The following is a 23845-nucleotide window of genomic DNA, read 5'->3' as shown; positions in this document are numbered from 1 at the left end:
AAAGTGTGTTTTGTTTTATTTGTAACCATATCTGTGCCTTCTATTCTTACTTATAATCATTTAAACATGTTCTTTTTAATAAACAATCCATCTCAGTGCTGTATATTTAACTGAAGGGTGCAGTCCTCGGCTAAACTAACAGGATGATGGTTGTTCTGTCTCTTTGGAGGCAGCAAACATAATAACCTCTGTCAGTATCCAGTGAGAGGTATTGGATACTGCAGGTAAGATGGTTTTGGGGAGACTCAGGACTGGAAGAGCTGTTGGTGTTATCCTGCAAGGAGTAACCAGGATGAGGCCATTCTGCAGTGAGCATGCTGCTGGTGTCAGGGCTCTCAGCCAAAACTGCACAGTACAGAAGCACTTAGGGTTACAGGACAGGTGGTGACAGAATCGTTACTCTCTGGGTGAACCCCCTCAAAGTGTCACATTCATGTCAGTACTTTTATGTGAATTTAGTATTCCTAAAGACTGAAATCCTCTTTTGAGACCTGATCCAAAGCCCACTAAAGTCAATGGGAGTCTTTCCATTTACTTCAGTGGGTTTTAGATTAGGCCCTTTCTGCAAAGAACATATACAACACAGGGAGCAGCTGAGGAAGCCTGGCCATACTACCTTAACCTATATTTTCCCTACACTGGGGGCCAGACTTCTAGAAGTCCCAGCCTACCTGTCTGTAGCAGCAATTTACAACCACAAAATCTGGACCTGCAAAAATGAACTGCAGTGTAGTGAGGCCGTGTGGCTCCCCACTGCCCCGGAGGGGGAAGAGCCCATCCAGAGGCCGGAGTGGGTGGAGCTAGGGACCTCTGAGCCCGCCCCTCAGAGGGTCAGGCGGTGACTCGGAACTATAAAGGCCGGCCTTTGGAGCTTAGTAGGAGCCCAGCCGCTGGAGACAACAGACGTCCCTAGCGGAGCCTGCGACTGGGAAACCCTCATGGCCCAAGGCGGCTGCCCAGCTTGGCTGGACTGGCCCTGCACCCGCTATCCGGAGGAGTTGCCGGACCTGCCGATCAACCCCTGCCCTGAAGAACCCATGCTCCTGGACCCCCCAGAGGCCAACCCCTGGACCCAGGTAAGGCCCAAGGCAGAGTGTGGAAGTAGCCTGGGAAAAGCCGACCCCAGTCTGGCTGCAGCACTGCCAGAGCCTATGTCGGTGTGTTGCGGCCAGGATCCCCACTGACTAAGCAGCATATCTTTGGCCACTGCTAGGGCCCCGGGTTGGGACGCAGTGGAGTGGGGGGCCTGCGTCCCCCTTGCCACACAACTCCTGGGTGGCAGACTCCCCCTCTCCCTGGCCTGAGGAGGCTGGGGCATATGGTTACTGCTCAGCCTTGCCCCCAGACTCAGCGTTTGTTGCCCCGCCCTGACCTAGGGCCTGGGTTTAATACTGTTGTTACTGCTCAGCCCTGCCTGAGGGCCTGAGCCCCCGACTCAGCGTTTGTTGCCCCGTCCCAACCTAGGGCCGGGGCTTAATACTGTGTACTACTATTGTTCAGCCCTGACTGAGGGCCTGAACCCAGACTTAGAGGTGTTGTCCTGCCCTGAGCCAGGGCCGGGCTAACCGCATTTCGGCTGACTACAGCAAGGGCTACTGAGGGAGACCCCCTGGCCGGACTAACTCCCCAGAACCAACGGTGTGTAGTGAGCCGGTGTGGCTCCCCACTGCCCTGGAGAGGGTTGAGCCCCGGTGAACGCTTGTACATGCAGGCACAAACTGCACTCAAAACTCAAATGTGCTCTACTTATCTAATTGTGGGCATAAACTGGATTACTCAGATTTATCTTTATTGTTTATTTGAGGGGTACAAACTGTCTGCACAAAAAGGAGGCAGGCCCTTTAAAAACTTTATCCTCTTGAAAATCTAGCCTTGTACTTCAACCCAGGACTATCTCAGCGCACTGCCTACACCCTAGAAAAATTACTAATTATTCATAAGAGTGTCAACCCTGGGTCCTTGTTCCCTCAGAACAAGGTTAAAAGGAGTTTGTCTGCTTGCATAGACAGTGCCACATAAATTTGGCTTACACTCAACTTGATGGCATTTATCTGTTTGTGTGTATGAAACACAACAACACCTAATCAATTCCAAAATGTCCAGAAATGTTTTATGCAGCAATAGGCAGAAACCTATTAACTCTGGTGAAAACTGGAAGAAGGAAAAGGGGGACACATGAAGCCACTGGCATCTGGTTAGCGGAACAGCAGCTTTAGCCACATCTGTAACTGTCTCAAAGACAGATGGAAGAACTGGTTGATGGCAACCGTTAACACCTTCCAGCATACCAATACCTCCCATTTCAGTTCTGCTTATTGACCCAATACAGTGTAAAATGCTGAATGACTTATCTTCCGGTGGGAGGGAATGGGGGGCATCCACACAGCCTCCAGCATGGGGAGGGGAGACAAATGCAGGGATCTTGGCATGGCAGGAAGGATACAGAGGTACTGGCATGAGAAGACAGGGGTAGGTACACAAATACACAGTGTGATACTGCACCCATATTCTTCACAGTGATATTATTATATGATTATGGCCTAATGATGATGCATTTTATGCAAGATGGGTTATGTGAGATGTCATTGGAAAGGTTATCATTTGCTGAACATGATTATCCTATTTGTATGCATGTATCATTTTTTGATACATTGGAAGGGCCAATTCAGAGCAACGTGCCACTAGGAAAAAACAATAGGCCTTAGGAGAAGCTTATCCCCTACCTGATGAGCCTTCCTGTGAACGCTCCAAACAGGCTGTGAACAATGGCTGCTATGACTGTACAAGGACATGTGATGAGACCACATGTCTCTAGACTCCATCTTGGAATGTCAGTATTTTTCCACCAACCAGTCTGGGAACAAAGCTTTGGGAAAAAGGGTTCCCACCATATGCAAAAGCTAATTAAGGCAGTAGTGACATCATCTGGTGTTCTTTGCTCCCCACACAAGACAACTCCTGAAAAGACCTGAGGAATAAAGATTGAACTGAGAGAAGTGCTGGACCCACGCTAAAGGCATTTTTAGCCTGTGAATGAAACACCTGAGGATTCCAAGATCTAAGGAAAGTGCAGCTTACCCCTTAAACTACAGCCTGCTTGTATCATCTGTTAGGGTGAGAATCTGCTATTCATATCTAATACATTTAATATATTAAGTTTAGTTTGTGGCTTTGTTTATTTGCTAGGTAATCTGATTTGATCTGTTTGCTATCACTTACAATCACTTAAAATCTATCTTTTGTAGTTAATAAACTTGTTTCTGCTTTACCTAAACTAGTGAGTTGGAGTGAAGTGTGTGGGAATCGTAACATAACAAAAGCTGTTGCATATTCCTCTCCACACTGAGGGAGGGGGCGAATTTTATGAGCTTATGCTGTACAGTTCCCTGTGCAATGCAAGATGGTATAATTTTGGGTTTATACTTCAGATGGGGTATGTGCCTGAGTAGCTGAGAGTAGCCTTCCCATGTAGGGGCTGGTCAGAGAGCGTGCTTGTAACTGCAGCTGGGTTGTCCCTACCTGTTTCTATGCTGGTGAAAGTGCAGGCTGGAGGGCTTTATAGCTTGTCACAGCAATACAGTGTGAGGGGGAGCCCAGGCTGGTGGGTCAAGGGGCCCAGTGGTACCCAGTTCCAGGGGGCACCCGGGGAGAACCCGTCACACACAGATCCTATGGCACTGGCGACCTTGGAACAGGGAGCACAAGAGCTCCTGACATCACAAGGGAAGAATGGGGGACTGGTATAGGGGGAGGGAGGAATAGAGGACACACATACTGTGGAATGTGGCAGAGTAGGGAATGAAGGGGCATACAGAGCCTCTGCAATGGGGAGGGAAAGGGGAGACAAAGGGGAGACACAGGAATGGAGGGAACAGGATAGGGTGCAAACAGAACCCCTGGCATGGGGTAGGTGAGGATGGGTTACAGGAAGTCCCTGTAATAGAGGAGGAAGGTAGGGTAGCATAAAGGGACCTTGTGGTGGGGAATGGGGGAATGCAAGGAGCCCCGACGTGTGCAATGAGCTCAGCCTACAGAAGCAACAAAGTGTGCAGCCCTCTAGTTTATGTACACCTAGTGAACCGAAGAGTGCTAACTAGTGATGAAATAAGAGATTTCTTCTAGGTATTGGATTGAGACCACCAACTCATTTCACATAGGCCACTCACCAGCCATTAGATAGTACTGAACGTCAGACACCCAAAAGGTGAAAGGCTATATATATACATATATCATTATATCCCATCACTAGCAACTCCCTCAGCCAGCCCATTCTCCTGAAACATTGTATTTGTTGTCACCTTAAAAGCAGCCTCCACATGCAGCACAACTGGCTCCACAGAGTGTTCGATTTTACAGTGCAGATTATGGCTGGCATATCCAGGTTTGCCTCCAGTAAAATTCAATTCAAATTCACAAAATTCACTGGCATCTAGAAAAGAAAAAATCAGTTTCTTCATAATCATCATCTTTCCCCTCCTCCTCCCTTTAAAACACAAACACGCACCGCTAAATCCCCAAAGCCATTAGAAGTCAATGGGAAGATTCTCATTGACTTCCACCTGCTTTAGACTAGGCCCTTATTTCACAAACATAAGTTGACAACATCACACTCTACCATTTCTTTCTTAATGTAACACTCAACAATTTAAATATTTCTACTAATAATTAATTACAACGCACAGAAACTTTACCTAACACTCCAGTATGAGGTTCAACTTCAACTATATCACGTGCACTGATTTTTCCCCATGTATATTTGATGGATGATTTGCTGTTATTCCACATCTAAACAATTGAAAAATTAATGAGCTAAATAATGCATTCTAAGCTTTCACGGGAGTCTGCAAAATGCCAATATGCTGTCAATTGTGCTGCCTTAGAAACAAGGTATTTCAGTGTTTGCGCTGTTTCAATTTTATCTTCAACAGTGAACTCATGTCAAAACCTATCTACTATAAACATGCTAATATCAGTTTTAGGATCTGACAGGTCTATCTAGTTACCTGTATGGCCTGTATCACCATAGTACCTGAGCACCTACCCTGAAATGAACCAAGAACAAACAAAAAACATAAAACATTGAGGGTTAAAGTTAAACCCAGAAAAGTGAGGAAATCCAAAGCTAATGTTAGAATATAGCAATGTATGTGCTCCAGGAACATCCATTGTGCCTAGTTACATGCATTGAACAACAATATAAAGTTAGAAGTAAACAAACCTTAAATGCTTTTTTTACATTTACGCCAATAAAGTTTTCTCCAGGGATGATGATGACATATGGTTCCAAAAGGAGCTGAAATGGTTCTGTTGAACCTTTAACTTCTATTTCCAGTGCAATCACATCATCTGTTTTGGATTCTGAATTTCCTAGCATCACCGGCTTTTCTGAGCTGTATGAGGATATCATCAAAATTACTGAGCAGATTTTGCATTTATATATGATCTGATCTAGCATGATATGGGGGGTTGATTTGCCTTTAACTTACACTGGTATGAATCAGCTGTAACTTTATTAAAGCCATGAAGTAAAACTGGAATGAGAGGTGAATCAGACCCAGGGTATCTAGTGGTTAGAGTAGGACACTGGGAGTATTGAGCTCTCCTAGCTCCCACTAACTTCAGCTGAAGTTGAAGGTGCTCACCACCTCTGAACATCCGGCGTCTAAAGCTGGACACTTAAAAAATTAAGGCACCTAAAATTACAGGCCACTTGTGGAATTTGGGGCCTTAACTTTTTGTGCCTCAGCTAATAATCATGATAACAACATTACCTTTTTTATAGAGATGTTGTGAGAATTAATGTTTGTAAAGCACTTTCAGCTGTACTGATGAAAAGTGCAGTACAAATACAGAGTGTTATTTATGGGTGGGCACAGTGTGCACTAAAGCTAAACTTTACTACTGCCAATTCCCATAACAGGCCTTTTTTGCAATTGCTCATAACCTTCTCAAACAAACTGTGTTTGAAAGGAAGTTTTCTATGATAGGCCTCAACCTTGGCAATGAATATTTTTTGGCTGATCTTTTTTTGAATTACGCAAATGTGGAAAATATAATCATTCTTCCCCATACATTCTGATGGGCATCTTTGCAAATAATTCAGAAAAGAGTGAAGCTAGAAAGTTCAAACTTGGCTTGTTGTTTATTAAATCATTAGCAAGAAATAATGTAATATGTAAAGTGATTAATCAATAAAGTAAGGAGTCTGAATAAATACAAAGATGGAGGTGGCAGATAAAGCCTTTTGGCTGTAGGTCTGAATTCAATCCTGATTGGTGCATGAAAACTGTAAATATCCGCTGGCTGTTCATTGGTCTATATGAAATGAGTACAGTCTTCCCAGTTCAACTTCCAGTGGCAGGTATCTATACCCCAAAGACCACTATGACGATTGGCAATAATTGGCAAACTTGCTGGTAGTCTCAGCAGAAAGGCCACGGAATGAATGGGCATGGAGACTGAATTACCTCTTGCCCACAAAGGTAGTCCCTCTGGGAAGTACTAAAGCATGTGGGAAAGCTTGCAATGATGCTGTCTGTGCTGCTATCTATTCTGTGGATAAATTATTTAGCATTGTCAATCCAGGACCTTTCACAGGCATCACAATCACTAGAGAAATAAACAACCACCAATAAACTTAATGCTAATAATTTAGTTATACTATTATATGTCTGTTGCATGTCACTACTGCTTTTCAGCTTACCTAGGTGGCTCTGGGATGTCCCTCAGTACAATTTGAATCACACTGTGATAATCTTTCAGCTATATGAAAGAGGACACAACATAAATCAGTTATGCTGAGGTACCCATCTCCTCCTCCCCCAAAATCAAAAGAACATTTAAAATGGGGAAAAATGGATGCAAAATAATCTATAATTAAAAGGTAAAGGACTACAACTATATTGCATGGTTACAAGAAAAATATTTATTAAAGTAGAACCTCAGAGTTAGGAACAGGTTGGGAATGGAGGTTGTTCGTAATTCTGAAATGTTCGTAACTCTGAACAAAACGTTATGGTTGTTCTTTCAAAAGTTTACTTTGGAACACTGACTTAATACAGATTTGAAACTTTACTATGCAGAAGAAAAATGCTGCTTTTAACCATCTTAGTTTAAATGAAACAAGCACAGAAACAGTTTCCTGACCTTGTCAAATCTTTTTTTAAACTTTCCCTTTATTTTTTAGTAGTTTACATTTAACACAGTACTGTACAGTATTTGCCTTTTTTTTGGTTTCTGCTGCTGCCTGATTGCATACTTCTGGTTCCAAATGAGGTGTGTGCGGTTGACTGGTCAGTTCATAACTTTGGTGATCGTAACTCTGAAGTTCTACTGTAATTCAGACTTTTTCCTTACCATATCTTATAATTTGCCCTGGTATATTACATACTGTAGACAAATATCTGCAAGATTTCCCTAAATCAAGAATAAAATTACTTTAATGCCTTAACAGCTGAAGTTATCTTTGTCTATTTTGTCTATCCATCCCACTAATATCAAAATTCAGAGGTCATCAAACCCCAAACTGTGCTTGAAAAAGAAGCACTGTTGTACCTGTTGGCAATATTAAGCTTGAAGATGGCTCCTCTTTTCTCCTAATAGTGTGAAGGAATGACATACAGTTGGACCTTAATACTGTAATGTGTTACAAAGAGCTCACTTATTTATAAATATCAGTAATCTGAATAATGTAATATGTGTCACTATGAAACACTATTAATTCAGTTTTCTATTAACCTGTATTAAGATCTTTCTTAAACCATAATAAATTCCACTCCTGTTTAGGCAGTTATGTGATCCTAATCACTATAGTATCAGAATACCCCCAACTCTGAACTCTGTAATCTGTTTGGATCAAGTCTTTTAAAATATACACTAAGCCAATTCTGCTCTGATACCACCATAAATGAAGTTAATGATGCTGAATCAACATAAAATTGAGATCAGAATCAGGCTCAATATTTTGCAACCAAAACATATTTTTCTTTAATAACATCATAGATTTTTAATATTGTGTGTCACAGCATCACAACAGTTGATTAAACTTAATTCAAAAAGCTCTACAGCAAGGTTTTCATGACTTGCATAAAAATACACAGCTGGAATTTACAGGAAATAAGAAATCTTGACCCGTACCTCCTGTGGGGCATAAGTGAGAGTAAAGTCGTGATCAGTGTGGGGCTGCAGAATTCCCAGGTTAGGATTTAGAGAGAAAGCTGACTCTACATCGAGGTGGTACTTGACCTTTGCAAGGTCCCCAGTTTCGTCAGGCATTAATGGTTGCAGATTAGGCTTCATTATCTGCCAGTAGAAAGGAAGTTCCACATGACTGCAAATAGATTAATAAACAGAAAAAGACTATAATACCAAATATTTAGATAGGTTTCAAAGTGGCAGCCTTGTTAGTCTGTATCAGCAAAAAGAATGAGGAGTCCTTGTGGCACCTTAGAGACTAACACATTTATTTGAGCATAAGCTTTCGTGGGCTAAAACCCCCTTCATCAGATGCATGCAGTGGAAAATACAGTAGGAAGATATATATATACACAGCGGTCATGAAAAAATGAGTGTTGCCATACTAACTCTAACGAGAGTAATCAGTTAAAGTGGGCTATTATCAGCAGGAGAAAAACAATGTTTGTAGTGATAATCAGGATGGCCCATATCCAACAGTTGACAAGAAGGTGTGAGTAATAGCTGGGGGAGAAAATAGCATGAGGAAATAGGTTTTACTCTGTGTAATGACCCATCCACTCCCAGTCTTTATTCAAGCCTCATTTAATGGTGTCCAGTTTGCAAATTAATTCCAATTCTGCAGTTTCTTGCTGGAGTCTGTTTTTGAAGTTTTTTTTGTTGGAGTATTGCGACTTTGAGGTCTGTAATTGAGTGACCAGGGAGGCTGAAGTGTTCTCCAACTGGGGTTTGGATGTTATAATTCTGATTTGTGTCTATTTATTCTTTTACGTAGAGACTGTCCGGTTTGGCCAATGTACATGGCAGAGGGGCATTGCTGGCACATGGTGGCATATATCACATCGGTAGATGTGCAGGTGAACAAGCCTCTGATAGTGTGGCTGATGTGATTAGGTCCTATGATGGTGTCCCCTGAATAGATATGTGGACAGAGTTGGCAATGGACTTTGTTGCAAGGACAGGTTCCTTCCTGGTTTGGTGTTTTTGTTGTGTGGTGTGTGGTTGCTGGTAAGTATTTGCTTCAGGTTCGGGGGCTGTCTGTAAGTGAGGACTGGCCTGTCTCCCAAGATCTGTGAGAGTGAGGGATCGTCCTTCAGGAAAGGTTGTAGATACTTGATGATGCACTGAAGAAGTTTTAGTTGGGGGCTGAAGTGATAGATAGTGGCATTCTGTTACTTTCTTTGTTGGGCCTGTCCTGTAGTAGGTGACTTCTGGGTATTCTTCTGGCTCTGGCAATCTGTTTCTTCACTTCAGCAGGTGGGTATTGTAGTTGTAAGAATGCTAGCTAGAGATCTTGTAGGTGTTTGTGTCTGAGGGGTTGGAGCAAATGCTGCTGTATCTTAGAGCTTGGTTGTAGACAATGGATTGTGTAGTGTGGTCTGGATGAAAGCTGGAGGCATGTAGGTAAGTATAACAGTCAGTAGGTTTCCAGTATAGGGTGGTGTTTATGTGACCATCACTTATTAGCACTGTAGTGTCCAGAAAGCGAATTTTCTTGTGTGGAGTAGTCCAGGCTGAGGTTGAAGGTGGGATGGAAATAGCTGAAATCCTGGTGGAATGTCTCAAGGGCTTCTTCTCCATGGGTCCAGATGATGAAGATGTCATCAATGTAGCGCAAGTAGAGTAGGGGCATTAGGGAACGAGAGCTGAGGAAGTGTTGTTCATAAAAATGTTGGCATACTGTGGGTCCATGCAGGTACTCATAGCAGTGCCACTGACTTGGAGGTATACATTGGATGGGTCACTACACAAAATAAAACCTATTTCCCCATGCTAATTTTTCCCCTACTGTTACTCACCCCTTCTTGTCAACTGTTGGAAATGGGCCATCCTGATTATCACTATAAATGTTGTTTTTCTCTTGATGATAATAGCCCACCTTAACTGATTACTCGTTATAGTTAGTATGGCAACACCCATTTTTTCATGACCACTGTGTATATATATCTTCCTACTGTATTCTTCACTGCATGCATCTGATGAAGTGGGTTTTAGCCCACAAAAGCTTATGCTCAAATATTTAGATAGATTTTTTTCTATAAGATCATAGTATAAAATTGTACACCTCTACCTAGATATAATGCGACCCAATATAACACAAATTCAGATGTAATGCGGTAAAGCAGTGCTCCGGTGGGTGGGGGAGGCTGCGCACTCCAGCGTATCAAAGCAAGTTCGCTATAACGCGGTTTCAACTATAACATGGCTAAGATTTTTTGGCTCCCGACCACAGCGTCTGTGGTGAGCTGGAGCCGGTTCGCACCGGTTCACAGGAACCAATTGTTAAAATTTAGAAAGCCTTTTAGAACCGGTTGTTCCAGGACAACCGGTTCTATAAGGGCTTTATTTAACAAAAGCACCCGCACTCCGCCCCGGCCCCAGCTCACTTCCCCCTCCTCTCCTAAATGCTCCACCCCCCTTTTCCTCCCCCTCCCCTGCTTCCCGCAAATCAGATGTTCGCAGAAAGCCTGAAACAAGCAGCAGGCACGAAGGTAAGCTGGGGTGCGAGGGGAGAGCAGGTGCGGCAGGCTCAGCGGCTCCCTCCAGCCCAGCGGCTCCCTCCAGCCTGACACCCCCGGCCAAGCACCCGCAGCCCCAGCCGAGTGCCCCTGGCTCTGGCCTCGTGGCTCTCTCTGGCGCGACTCCTGGTTCCAGCCAAGCAGCCCCAGCCCGGTCTCAGCCGAGCGCCCCTAGCCCCGTCCTGTCCCAGCCCCAGCCGAGTGCCCCCAGCTTCAGCCCCACGGCTCCCGGCCCAGCCCCCGCGGCGCCGGTGCTGGTCGCGGCCCGGCGGCTCCGGCCCGGCCCGGCGGCGCCAGTGCTGGTCCCGGCCCGGCTCCAGCCCCGCGGCACCGGTGCTGGTCCCGGCCCCGCGGTTGCGGTTGCGGTTCCGGCCCAGCCCGGTTCAGGCCCCACGGCACTGGTGCTGGGTCTGGTCCCGGCCGAGCAGCTCCAGGCAGTGCGGTAAGGGGGCAGGGAGCAGAGAGGGGCTGTTGGAAGAGGGCAGAGGAGTTTGGGAGGTCGTGGGGGGTGGATAGGGGTGGGGCGGTCAGAGGGCAGGGAACAGGGGGATTGAACGGGAGCAAGCGTCCTGCGGGGGCAGGCAGGAAGGAGAAGGGGTTGGATGGGTGGCGGGGGGGGAGTCAGGGGTAGGGATTCCAGGGGAGGTCAGGGGACAGGGAGAAGGGGTGGTTGGATGGGGCAGGGATCCCAGGGGGGCAATCAGGAATGAGAGGAGGGGTTGGATGGGGCAGCAGCGGATAGTCAGGGGACAGGGAAGGGGGGTGGATGGGGCAGGAGTCCTGGGAGGGGGACAGCTACGACTCCCTCGTGGAGTGAGGAGGAAGGAACCTGTTGTTAATATTTTGGCAGCTCATCACTGGACATTATATCAGGGTAGAGGTGTACCACAGTCCACAACATCCTTTTCCTTAAAGAGTGTAAGAAAATCTCTACTAATCACAAAATTGATATAGTAGTGTAGGAGGATTGTTACAGTATAAAAATACAAGGAAGCCATGATAAACTACTTATGTATGGAAGAACTATTAGCACAAGATGTGAACAAACTGGAGAGAGACCAGAAGAGAGCAACAAAAATCATAAAAGGTTTAGAAAACTTGACCTATGAGGAAATGTTAAAAAACTGGCCATGTTGAGTCTTGAGAAAAGAAAACTGAGAAAGGACCTGATAACAGTCTTCAGATAAGTGAAGGGCTGTTATAAAGAGGTCTGTGATTAATAGTTCTCCATGTCCATTGAAGGTAGGACATGAAGTAATGACCTTAATCCGCTGCAAGGGAGATTTAGGTTAGATATTAGGCAAAACCTTCTAACTATAAGAACAGTTAAGTGCTAGAATAGGTTAATAAGGGAGGTTGTGGAATCCCCATCATTGGAGGCTTTTAAGAACAGGTTAGACAAATACTTACTAGGAGTGGTCTAAGTATACTTAGACCTACCCCAGCACAGGAGGATGGATTAAATGACATTTGAAGATCCTTTCCACCCCTACATTTCTATGATTCTAGTCTCCTTAACCTATAATGTAGTGCCGCATTTAGGTAGGGTGACCAGACAGCAAGTGTGAATCAGGACGGGGTGGAGGGGGAGGGAGTAATAGGAGCCTATATAAGAAAAAGATCCAAAAATCGAGACTGTCCCTCTAAAATCGGGACATCTGGTCACCCTACATTTAGGTGACAGAAATAGCCTTTGCTGACATTAAACTTTTCCCTTTCTGGAATTTCATCCAAAGCCCACTGAAATCAATGGAAAACACTACTATTGACTTCGGTGGGTTTGGACTGTATTGCTAGCTATCATGTAGGTAGGTTTCTATATTTAAATGACTATGCATTGTTAGCCAATCATGCCACTTAACTTGAATGCAGTCAGTAAGAATGTTTGCTTAACCGAGTTGCTTCATGGGGAATTTTGTATAATGTAATAGGCTTTAAAATCCACTTCACTGTGACATCTAAAATCTCACACTACACAATAGGTATGACAGGAAGCTTATATTTTCATTTCTGAGTGCAAATGAGGTGAAACTAAAAGAACAAGTGCAATTTTTATACTACCTGGTATGACAGAAACTATAAAACTATTCTTGATAGTCACTGTTTACTACTGCATTGTATGTGAGTTTGTTTCATACAAATGCTTTCCAATAAAAGTGCAGTGACCATGCCAATGCAATTAAAATGTATAGAAAATATGATGCTGGATCCTCAACAGGCAGGAATCACAATAGCAATGGACCTCTGCCAATTTACCCTAGTTGAGTATCTGACCCATCGTTTATAAATCCAAACACAATTCTCTGTCACTTTTCATTTTGTCTGCACTCCAGTAAAGTCAATACAGTCATTAAGGATTTACGTTAATGTAATCAAGGTAAGTATCTGGCCCATTGACTGTCTGGTTATCAGAGATATTCCACTTACTATTATTATTAGTGTTACTTCAATGCCCAGTGGTCCCAATCAGGATCTGGGTCCCATTGTACTAGGCACAATATAAATGCACTTTAAGATGTGGTCCATATCCCAAACAGAGTTTGTAATTTAATCTATTAGGATGTAGGTGTTCCCACTAGGAACATTTTGTGCCCAATTCCTCCATTTACAAATCTTCTGGGACTGGGGGGATATAGTATAAAGAGCTGACAATATATCAAAATATGGCAGCAAATCAGCCATTCAGTCAGGAGTGTGATCTGTGGCTGCCTTTAGCACTCTGATATATGTATATTGCGCCCATGGCTGCTATTGCAAACAAGAATAACATTTATCCATATTGCTGATTAATTGCATGAATATTTCCCAACCCGGGGGATTCTTGCCATCACAATCAGGGCCGGCTCCAGGCACCAGCGGAGGAAGCACGTGCCTGGGGCGGCACATGCTAAGGGGCGGCATTCCGTCCATTCTTGGGGCGGCACAGTCCGGGCAGCTTGTTTTTCTTTTTTGCTTCGTTAGTTTGGGCGGCAGTCCAAGTGCCTTTATTTTGCTTGGGGAGAAAAAAATGGTAGAGCTAGCCCTGGTCATAATCTAACAGAACAGTGTAACACATATTAGGTCATAAATCAACACTCTACAGTCCTAACGTGCTATTATAATATTACTAGCAGCTACATACGTAGAATTTCTTATAAGGAGTTTCTTCTCTGCTGTGGCATGTGGATTTTGGGAGTCAAAACGTATGAGGTGCTGTGCTGCTATGTCTGTAGGCTCACCAGGGGCCGGGTGGCTTTCTCCACCAGTGACAGATAAAAGTTCTAAAGCGATCAGCTGTCCACTTCCTGCAAGAAAATAAGTAAGAATCGCTGTTTACCATATAGCAGTTAAGTTTATTCACACTGCTTGCTTATTCATGACCATACCTATAGCAATGGACACTGCTGATAAATCTGGGTTTTCCTCAACTTTCTGCACTCCAACATGGGGTTGCAAGGCCAGCTCATCAGCTAGAATAAACTGATATGATTTGGTGTAAACTGGCATAGTTCCACTGAAGTCAATTGAGCTATGGGAGTTCCGTTGAGAATCTGACCCCCAATCTTTATCACAGAAAATAACCAATTAAAAAAGAGTTGTATATTAACAACTACAGCAAATAGTATAAATCTTTGCACTGCTGCAAATTTTTCAATACAATTATTAGGCAGCCTGGAAATTTATATATAATTTCTTAAGTATTTACAAGCCCTTGGTAAGAAAAGCATTTAGGTTAAAAATCAAAAGGTTAAATTAGCTTAGCAAATGTAACACAATTGCCTATATAGCTTAAGATATGCCACAACACATGTTTCAAACTCAAATGCACATCTTTCCCACAAAAACTGGAATTTTACAGTTTGTCACCATATATAACCAATATCATAAATATCAAATCTTGAATCAATGCAAAATGGTATAAGGCCAATGGAATGAATCACACATTATTTTAAGTTTTCTCCCTTGCTAATTCCCCTCATTGGCCATCTGATTCATACTGAGAAAGTAGGGCAATCAGCTAGTTATCCTGGGTGCCTGTACACAAACACCAGAAGCTTTGGAAACAAGCAGGAAGAAGTGGAAGTCCTGGCACGGTCAAGGAACTATGATGTGATTGGAATAACACAGACTTGGTAGCTTAACTCACATGACCACTATCATGGATGGCTATAAATTATTCAGGAAGGACAGGCAGGGGAAGAAGGGTGGAGGAGTTGCACAGTATGTAAGAGAGCAGTATGATTGCTCAGAGCTCTAGTATGAAACTGGAGAAAAGCCTGTTGAGAGCAACAAGGATGATGTCGTGGTGGGTGTCTACTACAGACCACCAGACCAGGAGGATGAGGTCAACATGGCTTTCTTCGGATAACTAACAGAAGTTTCCAGATCACAGCTCTGGTTCTCATGGGGGACTTCAATCACCCTGATATCTGCTGAGAGAACATAAGAATGGCCATACTGGGTCAGACCAAAGATCCATCCAGCCCAGTATACTGTCTGCCAACAGTGGCCAATGCCAGGTGCCCCAGAGGGAGTGAACCTAACATGTAATGATCAAATGATCTCTCTCCTGCTGTCCATCTCCATCCTCTGACAAACAGAGGCTAGGGACACCATTCCTTACCCATCTTGGCTAATAGCCATTAATGGACTTAACCTCCATGAATTTATCTAGTTCTCTTTTAAACCCTGTTATAGTCCTAGCCTACAGAACCTCCTCAGGCAAGGAGTTCCACAGGCTGACTGTGCACTGTGTGAAGAAGCAATACAGCAGTGCACAGACAATCCAAGAAGTTTTTGGAGAGTGTTGGGGACAATTTCCTGGTACAAGTGCTGGAGGAACCAACTAGAGGCCGTGCTCCTCTTGACCTGCTGCTCACAAATAGGGAAGAATTGGGGGAAGTAGAAGTGGGTGGCAACCTGGGCAGCAGTGACCATGAGATGGTCGAGTTCAGGATCCTGACAAAAGGAAGAAAGGCGAGCAGTAGAATACAGACCCTGAACTTCAGAAAAGCAGACTTTGACTCCCTTAGGGAACTGATGGGCAGGATACCCTGGGAGGCTAATAGGAGGAGGAAAGCAATCCAGGAGAGCTGGCTGTATTTTAAAGAAGCCTTATTGAGGGTGCAGGAACAAACCATCCCGATGTGCAGAAAGAATAGCAAATATGGCAGGCGACCAACTTGGCTTAACAGTGAAATCTTCGGTGAGCTTAAACAGAAAAAGGAAGTTTACAAGAAGTGGACACTTGGACAGAGGACTAGGGAGGAGTAAACAAATATTGTTTGAGCATGCAGGGGTGTAATCAGAAAGGACAAAGCACAATTCGAGTTGCAGCTAGCAAGGAATGTGAAGGGTAACAAGAAGGGTTTCTACAGGTATGTTAGCAACAAGAAGGTGGTCAAGGAAAGTGTGGAACCCTTACTGAATGGGGGAGGCAACTTAGTGACAGATGATGTGGAAAACGCTGAAGTACTCAATGCTTTTTTTGCCTCGGTCTTCACAGACAAGGTCAGCTCCCAGACTGCTGCACTGGGCAGCACAGTATGAGGAGGAAGTGAGCAGCCCTCAATGGTAAAAGAACAGGTTAAGGACTATTTATAAAAGTTGGACATGCACAAGCCCATGGGGCTGGATGCAATGCATCCGAGCGTGCTGAGGGAGTTGGCTGATGTGCCCATCTTTGAAAAAGGAGAATCCAGGGAACTACAGACTGGTCAGCCTTACCTCAGTCCCCAGAAAAAATCATGGAATAGGTCCTCAAGGAATCCATTTTGAAGCACTTGGGGGAGAGGAAGGTGATCAGAAAGAGTCAACATGTATTCAATAAGGGAAAGTCATGCCTGACCAACCTGATTGCCTTCTATGATGACATAACTGGCTCTATGGATATGAGGAAAGCGGGGACGTGATATACTTTGACTTTAGCAAAGCTTTTGATACGGTCTCCCACAGTATTCTTGCCAGCAAGTTAAAGTATGGATTGGATGAAAGGACTATAAGGTGGATAGAAAACTGGCTAGATCGTCCAGCTCAATGGGTAGTGATCAACGGTTTGCTGTCTAGTTGGAAGCCAGTATCAAGGGGATTGCCCCAGCGGTTTGTCCTTTTCAACATCTTCATTAATGATCTGGATGATGGGAGGGATTGCACCCTCCGCAAGTTCACAGATGACACTAAGCTAAGGGGAGAGGTAGATACGCTGGAGGGTAGGGATAGGGTCCACAGTGATCTAGACAAATTGGAGGGTTGGGCCAAAAAAAATCTGATTAGGTTCAACAAGGACAAGTGCAGAGTCCTGTGCTTAGGACAGAAGAATCCCATGCACTGCTACAGGCTGGGGACCGACTGGCTAAGCAGCAGTTCTGCAGAAAAAGATCTGGGGATTACAGTGGATGAGAAGCTGGATATGAGTCAACAGTGTGCCCTTGTTCCCAAGAAGGCTAACGGCATATTGAGCTGCATTAGTAGGAGCATTGCCAGCAGACTGAGGGAAGTGATTATTCCCCTCTATTCTGCATTGGTGAGGCCACATCTGGATTACTGCGTCCAGTTTTGGGCCCCACTACAGAAATGTTGCGGTCAAATTGGAGTGAGTCCAGCAGAGGGCAACAAAAATTATTAGGGGGCTGGGGCACATGACTTATGAGGAGAGGCTGAGGGAACTGGGGTTATTTAGTCTGCAGAAGAGAAGAGTGAGGGGGGATTTGGCAGCAGCCTTCAGCTACCTGAAGGGGAGTTCGAAAAAGGATGGAGCTAGGCTCTCAGTGATGGCAGATGACAGAACAAGGAGTAATGGTCTCAAGTTGCAGTGGGGGAGGTCTAGGTTGGATATTAGGAAACCCTATTTCACTAGGAGGGTGGTGAAGCACTGGAATGGGTTACCTAGGGAGGTGGTGGAATCTCCATCCTTAAAGGTTTTTAAGGCCCAACTTGACAAAGACCTGGCTGGGATGATTTAGTTGATGTTGGTTCTGCTTTGAGCAGGGGATTGGACTAGATGACCTCCTGAGGTCTCTTCCAACTCTAATCTTCTATGATTCATTATAGAACTTGCTCACATAGTTTACATGCCAGCGTCACACATCAAGTTAAGAGGTATGTTTCTAATGCAGTTGGGATTCTAAATGTTTCATTTAGTAGGATAATGTAACATTAATAATGTACATAGACGTTAACATCTTCAAAATGCTTTGCAAATGCTGATTAATCCATTGATTTAAAAAATGTTTAAATCATCTTGTACTTTCAGCTTTATAAAATATCTCAAATGTTAGAAACAAACCTGTAACTGTGATGTCATTGATCTGGCAATTATCACAAACAATAGTGAATGTTTGCTTCAGGTTTTCAGGAGAAGATGGGGAAAACACTACCTAAAAGAGAAGATTACACACAATGAAATAGCAGTGCCCATAACTAATTTTGCACAATTCTTAGACTTCTACACAGAGATGTTCATTACAGAAAAACTCTAGCAATCAATTAATCAATTATAAAACCTTACATATTTCAGAAAAAGTCTCTAATGTTCAAAGTTTGCTCTCAGTTACTTTGAGTTAAATCAAGAGTAGATCTTCTGAATTCACCAGTGTAAATGAGGGCAGAATCAAGTCTTAAATATGGGATAAATATACTGCAAAAGAGTGTGGATAGCAATGCAGAGATCACTACCATGTTATTCATCCATTCCCGCGCATCCTTCAACCAATCAGCACTCTGCAGAAGATCTCTGTGTAATACGGATCTGAGAAACGGGAAAGGACAGCAAAGAAAACAGTAGTATCAGCAAGATCTATATATTAATTGGAGAGTCCCTCTTCGAAAAGATCACAACCATCATCCAAAATGGAGCATAAGTGTCTGCGGCACGCAACAAAGGAATTTATGCTTCAAAAGGAAAGAGGAGGAAAGATTGCCCTTCCTTCCCAAGGCAATCTGTGAAGGAAATGTTTTCTTGGATGTGACTCCCGCCATTACAGTAAGGGATGTACTCCTGTAATCTTAAACTGTTGTTGTCTATGGCTTCAGACAGGATCCCTTGATTAGGGTCAGACTGGGTATGTCCCCTGGATATGTGAGCAGAGCTGGAAGGGCACAGGAGCTTTCTCCCCTTACAAGCACTCATAATTAGTCCCTATGCTCTCAAATGCTACTCACTAGCACCTCCTGGAGTACAAGCCTCCCCAAATGCATAGAAAGCAGATAGGGCCATGGCACCACTCCCCTCACCGCTGTCCACATACATGAAGGAAAGAAGTGTACACTACAGCCTCCTAATGGGTGGCTTAGTAAGTGCATTCTTCCTATGCATGGGAGACCTCCAAGAGGCCTGGTGTATTTACGGGTAATATATGAAAAATTCTAAATATGGGCTGGAAATACATTCTTAAAATGTGTTTGGCAGATAGGGCTTAAATCATTCTGCCCTAGACAAAGGAATATGGTTGCACCTGCTTGAATGTGTCTCCAATGTAAACTGAGCAAAGAGAGACTACGGAAGTATATTTACATAAAAGATAAACAAAGCCATCAAATTAACGAGGGGGGGAGATAGTTAAATGGTTATCATGATGGTGATGGAGACTATAAAAATTAGCATGGTGTCAACTCCATGGTGGATGCAGGAGGGTCTTCTTGACTTTGAAAACAAAGATAAACTTTGAGAATATAAGCAGAGAGAGAAAGCCAATTTGGCACACTTCACCTGAGGAGACAAAGAAATCAAGAGCTTGGGCTCTGTTGGATCCTGGCTAAAGACTGGCCAGCCATGCTGAAAACAACTGTGGTGAGAAATCTACTTTGAACAGAAGATTCTAGTTTGTTGAATTAGGTTTTAGTCTTTAGAAGCGTTTTGTTTATTTGTAACCATTTCTATCTCAATTCCTTACTTGGTATCACTTAAATATCTGTTCTTTGTTAATAAATAATTTTCTTTTATTACACAACCATCAAAGTGAAGTGTTTCAAACTGAAGAGTAAAATCCCCAGCAAAACTTACAGGTTGGTACTGTGTACTGCCTCTTTAAAGGAGCAGCAACTTGATACGGTTTTGTTAGTGCTACAGTGAGAGGGGCTGCACATTGCAGAGGAGATGGTTTTAAGGTAGACTTGGGACTGGAAGGGCTGTTGGTGTCACCCCGGAAGGAGTAACCAGGCTGTTGGAAGCCAGGGGAAGGCCATTGTGCTGTAAGCAGGCTGCTGGTGTCAAGACTCTAAGCCAAAGCTGAACAGCACAGAAGCAGCCAAGGCTACAGAGCAGGCAGTGACACAACCCTGCACAACAGTGTGCTGCTCCAGCCCCTGCTCCGCCTCTTCCCGCCCCAGCCCCGACCCACTCCACCCCCTCCCCAAAACCCCCGCCCCTGCTCTGCCCCAGCCCAGCCCCCACCCCATCCCTTCCCCAAAGCCCCCACCCTTGCTCCGCCCCCACTCCCCTGAGGATGGCAGCAGGGCTGGGCCTGCACTCTCCAGCCCCAGCTGCGCCACCAGTGAGTGCTGGGTGGTGGTTCTCCTCTGCCCCCCAAGCCAGCCCCGCCCCCCATGGAGGTCTGGGGTCAGCCACCACCACCCCCAACAGAGGCGTGGGACCCCACACTCCCCCCCCACTCCCATTGGGGGGGGCTGCATAGGGCCCCAGAATAGCTAGGGATGTCCCTGCTGGTCTGGGTTTCTAAAATGGCCTATACTGCTCATATATTTGGTAAAGTACAAAATATTAAACACTAATTACTGACCTCTAATAAAATAGCTTGATCTGGACCTAGCTCAAAAACAGCAGGTCGGATCCCAAATGGACCTTGCTCCACAAAACCAATAGTTGCAACAGCCTTGAAGTGAAAAGAATAAAACAAAATAAATTGATCATGTCGGGTTTTTGTAGCCAGCTATTTAGAATAAGTGACATCCTGTGACACACATTTTTTCTTTCCATGTCCTTCTTCTTCTTTAATAAATCTCAAAGGCAAATACCATTGCTTAATTGAAGAAAATCCTCACCGTTTTCTGGGTTACCTGGGGGGACCAGAGGGCATGAAGGGTGCTGTTGTCACAATCAAGTGGCAGATACAGGGGTCCTTTTTTGAAGTTTACAGAGGAGCATGTATGACCTCAAGCCAGCCCTGCTTATTGTCATGGCCCACCAGTTCTTTATACTTTGAGATACCTAAAATGTGTCCAATGGTTCCTCCCAAATCACTTACCCTGAAATTAGGAGGTGGCCACACTTTCTTTGGCATTATACAGAACTTTCCATTACTGGACCCTTCATTTCTGCACACAAGTTCTGTCATTTTTACTCCCCCCACAAGGCAGGAACCACAATCGACGATGCGAGGCACTGCAACAAACAATGCAGCAAAGGAAAATACACATGTAGTGAATGCTGACTGCAGGAAAAATAGTTATTTAATCAATTACTCTTTAAACATGGGTTTACTGAATATGAATTATTAAGACTCTGAAGATGCTAAACACTTTAAATGGTTACTTTAAAGGTGTAGCAGTTTGATCTGTGACTTGCTATAACTCTCCCATATTAAATAATGCTTCAAGCTCCAAGTACTTAAGGATTGTATCAAACTTTGATAACAATAAAGAAGATTTTGTAAAAGACCTTTGTGCTGGGGGAAAGTAAATCACTGATGGCTAACAAAAACAGCACATCTTCAGGTGGTATAAATAGGCATAACTCCATTGAGCTATACAGAGTTATGCCAGTTGAGATTGAGATTTGAGATGTTACAGGCTGGGCTAGATATTTTCAGAGGAGAGCTTTACAGTAAACAGCACCCTAGATATTTAATGTTTAATAATTGAGGAACTGATGGACATAGCAAATATATAGAATCTAAGTTTGAAAAGTGCCTTCTGATTTTTGGGCCTCTGACTCTGCACCCTGAAAATAACTGTCGGCACAATTTGGCAGATACAAATAATTAAGGGAGTATTTTACAGCATTTAAATGCCTATTAATCAGATTATGCATGTAAATCAGACAGACAGACACCTAAGTTGTATGAAATGCACCTGCAACATTGCTCCACAATCCTTTAGGGGCCATAAAGTTGGAGACACTCAAGGCCCTTTAAAAATCAGGGACCTAAAGCTTAACAGAAACTATTGAGTGCTTGTAGCATATGACCTGACTCTACCTACATGTTAATACAGGAGGTGGTCTCCTAGCTTCTATAGGGATTAGGAGAGAGTATGGTGCTTGCGTCTCCACTAGAATATAATCTTCATAATCAGCTAAATATTCAGGAATAAACTGAATGGTGTACTGGCAAGTCATCCCAGGAGCGACAATTCCACCCTCTCCTGGAAATTTTCCTAGAAAAGAAAATGCAGGTGATTTAAAATTTCAAATACAAAAGTTGTTCTATGATTTCATAACCATATTCTGCCCTTTGAAAGCTGCTCATAGTGAGCTCTTAATATGTGCTATCTTAGATAATTTGCCATAAATGATGTGACCAGAAGAGAGCCCGACCCTGCAGTCTTTATACATCCAGTAAGGGACTCTTTACATTGATTTCAATGGGCATTGAATCAGGATCTATATGAGTTTTTGCAGTCTCAGGGCAGGTCTACACTACAGCAGGGATTGCTGCTCTGAGATCGATCCACTGGTAGTCGATTTAGCGGGTCTAGCAAAGACCCACCAAATCAACTGCAGATTACTCTTCTCGTTTGGGGTAGAGTACAGAGATCAACTGGAGAGCAAAGTAAATCGATGGGAGATTTTTTTTCCATCAACCCCCCGCGGTGTAGACCATGCAGTAACTCGACCTAAGGTATGCAGACTCATGAATAACATAGCTGGAGTTGCGTGGCATAGGTCAATTTTCCACAGTGGTATAGACATAGCCTAGGTCTAGATCTGTTATGCATACCATTTCTTTTGTTTCAATCTGATCTCCCTACATTTCATTTTTAATTAGACCACTAGAGTCTCAGACTTCTGTTGTGTGGCACCTTATAGACTAACAGACGTTTTGGAGCATGAGCTTTCGTGGGTGAATACCCACTTCCTCAGATGCATGTAATGGAAATATCCAGGGGCAGGTATATATATGTGTGCTAGCAAGCAAGCTAGAGATAACGAGGTCAGTTCAATCAGGGGGATGAGGCCCTGTTCTAGCAGTTGAGGTGTGAAAACCAAGAGAGGAGAAACTGGTTCTGTAATTGGCAAGCCATTCACAGTCTTTGTTCAATCCTGAGCTGATGGTGTCAAATTTGCAGATGAACTGAAGCTCAGCAGTTTCTCTTTGAAGTCTGGTCCTGAAGTTTTTTCGCTGGAGGATGGCCACCTTAAGGTCTGCTATAGTGTGGCCAGGGAGGTTGAAGTGCTCTCCTACAGGTTTTTGTATATTGCCATTCCTAATGTCCGATTTGTGTCCATTTATCCTTTTCCGTAGAGACTGTCCAGTTTGGCCGATGTACATAGCAGAGGGGCATTGCTGGCATATGATGGCGTATATTACATTGGTGGATGTGCAGGTGAATGAACCAGTGATGGTGTGGCTGATCTGGTTAGGTCCTGTGATGGTGTCGCTGATGTAGATATGTGCTATGTACATCGGCCAAACTGGACAGTCTCTAAGGAAAAGGATAAATGGACACAAATCGGACATTAGGAATGGCAATATACAAAAACCTGTAGGAGAGCACTTCAACCTCCCTGGCACACTATAGCAGACCTTAAGGTGGCCATCCTGCAGCGAAAAAACTTCAGGACCAGACTTCAAAAGAGAAACTGCTGAGCTTCAGTTCATCTGCAAATTTGACACCATCAGCTCAGGATTGAACAAAGACTGTGAATGGCTTGCCAATTACAGAACCAGTTTCTCCTCTCTTGGTTTTCACACCTCAACTGCTAGAACAGGGCCTCATCCCCCCTGATTGAACTGACCTCGTTATCTCTAGCTTGCTTGCTAGCACACATATATATACCTGCCCCTGGATATTTCCATTACATGCATCTGAGGAAGTGGGTATTCACCCACGAAAGCTCATGCTCCAAAACGTCTGTTAGTCTATAAGGTGCCACAGGATTCTTTGCTGCTTTTACAGATCCAGACTAACACGGCTACCCTCTGATACTAGACTTCTGTTGGGAGTCTTATGTAGACTGTCCTAGACAAATAAGACAA

The 23845-nt window shown here is 43.9% G+C and overlaps 1 protein-coding gene across 2 annotated transcripts in view; it reads right to left on the bottom strand.

Moving 5' to 3' along the window:
* Nucleotides 1-23845, bottom strand: part of DLEC1 (DLEC1 cilia and flagella associated protein) — a 77196-nt gene that overhangs the window by 40543 nt on the left and 12808 nt on the right. For both annotated transcript variants that reach the window (XM_050942412.1, XM_050942413.1), the window contains 10 exons: nucleotides 21849-22022; nucleotides 20894-21030; nucleotides 20429-20521; nucleotides 17977-18067; nucleotides 13834-13996; nucleotides 8137-8329; nucleotides 6704-6762; nucleotides 5219-5390; nucleotides 4692-4785; nucleotides 4299-4429 (listed from right to left, as the gene is read on the bottom strand). In XM_050942412.1, coding sequence (XP_050798369.1) covers nucleotides 4299-4429; nucleotides 4692-4785; nucleotides 5219-5390; nucleotides 6704-6762; nucleotides 8137-8329; nucleotides 13834-13996; nucleotides 17977-18067; nucleotides 20429-20521; nucleotides 20894-21030; nucleotides 21849-22022 — 1307 coding nt within the window. The remainder of the gene's footprint in view (nucleotides 1-4298; nucleotides 4430-4691; nucleotides 4786-5218; nucleotides 5391-6703; nucleotides 6763-8136; nucleotides 8330-13833; nucleotides 13997-17976; nucleotides 18068-20428; nucleotides 20522-20893; nucleotides 21031-21848; nucleotides 22023-23845) is intronic.

This window comes from Gopherus flavomarginatus, chromosome 2 (genome assembly GCF_025201925.1).
Source record: "Gopherus flavomarginatus isolate rGopFla2 chromosome 2, rGopFla2.mat.asm, whole genome shotgun sequence".
NCBI lineage: Eukaryota > Metazoa > Chordata > Testudines > Testudinidae > Gopherus > Gopherus flavomarginatus.
The sequence above is the reverse complement of the archived record's forward strand: the minus strand, read 5'-3'. Positions and strand labels throughout refer to the sequence as shown.